This window comes from Halyomorpha halys, unplaced genomic scaffold, assembly GCF_000696795.3.
Source record: "Halyomorpha halys isolate HHAL.00 unplaced genomic scaffold, Hhal_1.1 Scaffold200.1, whole genome shotgun sequence".
Classification (NCBI taxonomy): Eukaryota; Metazoa; Arthropoda; class Insecta; order Hemiptera; family Pentatomidae; genus Halyomorpha; species Halyomorpha halys.
This window is the reverse complement of record NW_027105652.1, coordinates 584,034-587,972: the sequence shown is the minus strand read 5'-3', so window position 1 is coordinate 587,972 and position 3,939 is coordinate 584,034. Positions and strand designations below refer to the sequence as shown.

At 29.2% G+C, this 3,939-nt stretch overlaps 1 protein-coding gene across 2 annotated transcripts in view; it reads left to right on the top strand.

Annotated features, from left to right (window-relative positions):
- The window catches only part of mRpS7 (mitochondrial ribosomal protein S7), a 4,945-nt gene extending 3,550 nt beyond the window's left edge, over positions 1 to 1,395 (top strand). For both annotated transcript variants that reach the window (XR_001342957.3, XM_014418542.3), the window contains one exon: positions 1,272 to 1,395. Coding sequence is in view for 1 of the 2 variants with exons in the window: in XM_014418542.3 (XP_014274028.1) it covers positions 1,272 to 1,346 (75 nt within the window). In the remaining variant the exon portion in view is untranslated. The remainder of the gene's footprint in view (positions 1 to 1,271) is intronic.
- The last annotated feature ends 2,544 nt before the right edge of the window (positions 1,396 to 3,939 follow it).

Below are 3,939 nucleotides of genomic sequence, written 5' to 3'. Positions count from 1 at the left end.
CAGATTCTAATAGTATTAAACAACTATTTTGCATCGACTATAAAAAGGCTTACGATTTCATTGTCCATCTGGCATTACACTATATAATATTTTATTATCTTTTATATATATGAAAGGGAATGGTCAAATCTTTGTCCAGATTAAAGTTTTGAATTACTGAACCGATTTCGGTGCAGTTTTTTTCAAAATGTTCCCTTTCGCCTTGGAAAGGTTTAGAGTTAATGAAATGCCCGAATTCTCGAGCATAAAAAAATTTATGAAGAAAATTAAGCGTTTTTTATTTGTAGCTCGGAAAGTATATGTTTTTTCACAGTTATTGTTGACTAATCAATTTGTCTCCTTCTGAGGAATAAGAAAAAAATATCACAAATCCCATTAATCTATATTATATTTACAAAAAATTATAAAAACATAGTGCGGCAATGTGTAAAGTAGGCAAAAAAGGCAAATCATCTGTTTTTAGTGTCGTCACAACCTTCTAAATACCATTTTTCAAAGAAATTAAAAATTATAAATTTGTCACCCTGATTTATTTGGAGGTTTTATTTTTTCTTCCGTTGACTATTGTTCATAACTCTTCCCCATTTTATACAATCGCTGCATTAATAGAACTGTTGGAAAGCTGAATGTCAGCCCTTTTAATCCACATTAACAAAAATTAGATTTAATGCCCTCATAAGGGAAAAATGTGGGTTTCAAATAAAGAAAAGATTTTCAAACGTTTTATTTTATATCTCTGGTTCTTATTTGCTTAATTTGACCCAGTTTGTGCCTTTCAGTGCAGTTTATAGAGCCCTAATGCTAGAGCCTTTTTTTTTTTTTTTTTTTTTTTTTTTTAAACTAATCAAAGGTTAGGGTGAAAATTTTGGGCTGAAAAATTTATTTTCCAAAATTGGTATTTAAGGGTTTCTTGAGGTGCTAATAAATTAATATCAACTTTGTTTCACTCCTAAAAAATCTTTTATCACACTTTGATGGGTCAGTCGGTATGACAAACAGTTTCTGTTTTGTTCTTTATTACATATATTAATTTAATTTATATTATCAAATAATAATAATAAATTGTAGGAAGATAGTCTTGGTGATGGTCAAAAACGGTATCAAAATAGTAAAAGCAAACTATTTATTGTTAACCAATATAATAATTTTGATACTTTCCTCTTTCCTTTAGCATCATCTAACTTAAATGAAAGTTTGAGTTATATGTTCTTTTAGTTATAACATTTTTTTTACTTTTGTTCTACTTACCAACACTTTGTTTTGCATTTCAGGGCCGTGTGATAAAAAGAAAAGAAGATTTGCATCGACAGTGTGAAGCAAATAGAGCATATGCTCATTATATATAATTTTTTCAGAAATACTTCTGTAATTTGAAATAAAACCTTCATTCGTGTATGTTATGCTTATATAAATCTCTAAAATATATTTAGTTGTTTCCACCAAAAAGATTTATTTTATTAATTTTCATTTTACTTCATTAAGTGTGTTAGATATTTAGAAAATTTTCTTGTTTTTCTTTTACTTTATGATATTACATGGCTAAAAATTTGGGTAAAAGATCCCTTATTGGGAGAGTGATTAATATATTTTACCTACAAATTGTGGCAGCTGGCAATGGATCTGGTTTGTTATGGAGCCTAATTATACAATCTGATATAGTCCTTTAATGATCAATATTTACTGACAAGAAAAAGCTGAAAACCAGCTTTACATTGAAAGCCTCAGACTTCACATCATTAATACCTACCTTATATTACTTATACACTCAATAATATTTCCAGTATTTATATCACTTCAATAATAAAGTCAGTAATATTGACAGTTTTAGGGCTTCTTTAATAGAATTTCTGGCAAGAGTTAAATAACATGAAGTAGTGTTGTTTTTAAAAATTTTCCTGCCTTGACTGGCATGTTCTGTAAGGAAACCAGTTGAATCATTCTCCTGGTTAAGGATTGACAATAGTCTACTTTTTCTGAAATTTGGGCTCAATGACTATATTTAACATTTCAATGATTGATAATATATGTAATTGTTTACTTCACTGATTGAGAGTCATCTTACCATCATATGGTATCTTGAATTTTTTTACATAATAATTTGTTGATTTATTCCACCTCTACCCCTTAGGGTCATTGATGGATCTAATAGCAACCATTATATTCTGCTGTAATATTTAGTAGTTTAAAAAAAACAACATAATTTTTCTACTTCCTTTTCTTTGCCTTGTAGAATTTTTTCTATACTTTGAAATTAAAAGATGGATAATTAACATTAGAGAAAAATATCTATTACGATATGAATTTAAAGACAGAGTTAAAGAGGCTCAGCAAATTAATGAACCCCTATAAGATGCACCATTCTTCCATTATTCTATGTTAGATGTAATATTTAAAATAATGAAAATAAAATGGCCTCAGTAAGGATTGTAAAAAAAAATTGAATGGAATATGGTCCGGGTGCGGTAAAAAAAAACTCAAATAGTAAATAATTATACTATTTTATTGAGTCAATGTTTCGCCCCACATTGCAGGGCTTCGTCAGGGCTAAAAAAGATACAAACACTATAGTTACAAAAAGGAAAAAAGAAAAAACATAAGTGGAAAATAACAGGGGTATAAAATGAAAAGTAAGATATAATAAGAAAAATTAAAGATCACTCGAGACCCAACTCGCTCACTTATGCTCCAGTTCAACTCACTCCTCAGGAACCTTCTTGAAACCAGCCAGATTAACCGCCCCACCTACCTTAACCTCATTTCTTAAAATTCTTTAGCCCCCCGCTTATATGGACTCCCAAAAATCTATAAACATGGTAACCCCCTTCGCCCCATCATTTATTATTATATCAACAAATATTTATTCTAATATCAACGCTCCCTCTTCTAAACTCAGTAAATTTCTTCTTTCTGCCCTTCAAATCCTCAGCCACAATAACTCTTATGATATCCGTAATTCCTTCCATCTTAAAGAACTATTACATTCCTTCAACATACCTGACAACTTTTCTGTATCCCCACTCATTTGGTATATTTTGTTTCTTAATCACTTACACCCATTGTATCCCATTATTTTATACTTTATTTTTCCTCTGTTTTTCTATCTGTTTTTTATTATTTATTTATTTTATTAATATCTCTTCTCCCCCTATTATATATATTACCATTTATTGTTCACCTAATTTAAATCTTTTTTACTATGTTTACTTTACAAATTATTTTTGTTATTGTGGCATAACTGCCATCCCCACTCCTCCCAATACAAACCGCCACTCTGTCTTTGACTGCTGTCAAAACAGGTATGCATTCTGTCTCATCATTTGATTTGTAATTTTTTTTTTCATCTCTTTATTTGTACTTTCTTTAATATTTCTTCTCTTATCTATCTGTTACTATTTACCCTTTTCATTTACTATTCACAACCTTTAATTTTGCTTATTATATCTTACTTTTCATTTTATACCCCTGTTATTTTCCACTTATGTTTTTTCTTTTTGTAACTATAGTGTGTTTATCTTTTTTAGCCCTGATAAAGCCCTGCAACGTGGGGCGAAATGTTGGCTCAATAAAATAGTATAATTATTTACTATTTGAGTTTTTTTTTACTGCACCCGGACCATATTCCATTCAATTTCTTTTTACAATCCTTACTGAGGCCATTTTATTTTCATTATTTTAAATATTACATCTAACATAGAATAATGGAAGAATGGTGCATCTTATAGGGGTTCATTAATTTGCTGAGCCTCTTTAACTCTGTCTTTAAATTCATATCGTAATAGATATTTTTCTCTAATGTTAATTATCCATCTTTTAATTTCAAAGTATAGAAAAAATTCTCCAAGGCAAAGAAAAGGAAGTAGAAAAATTATGTTGTTTTTTTTAAACTACTAAATATTACAGCAGAATATAATGGTTGCTATTAGATCCATCAATGACCCT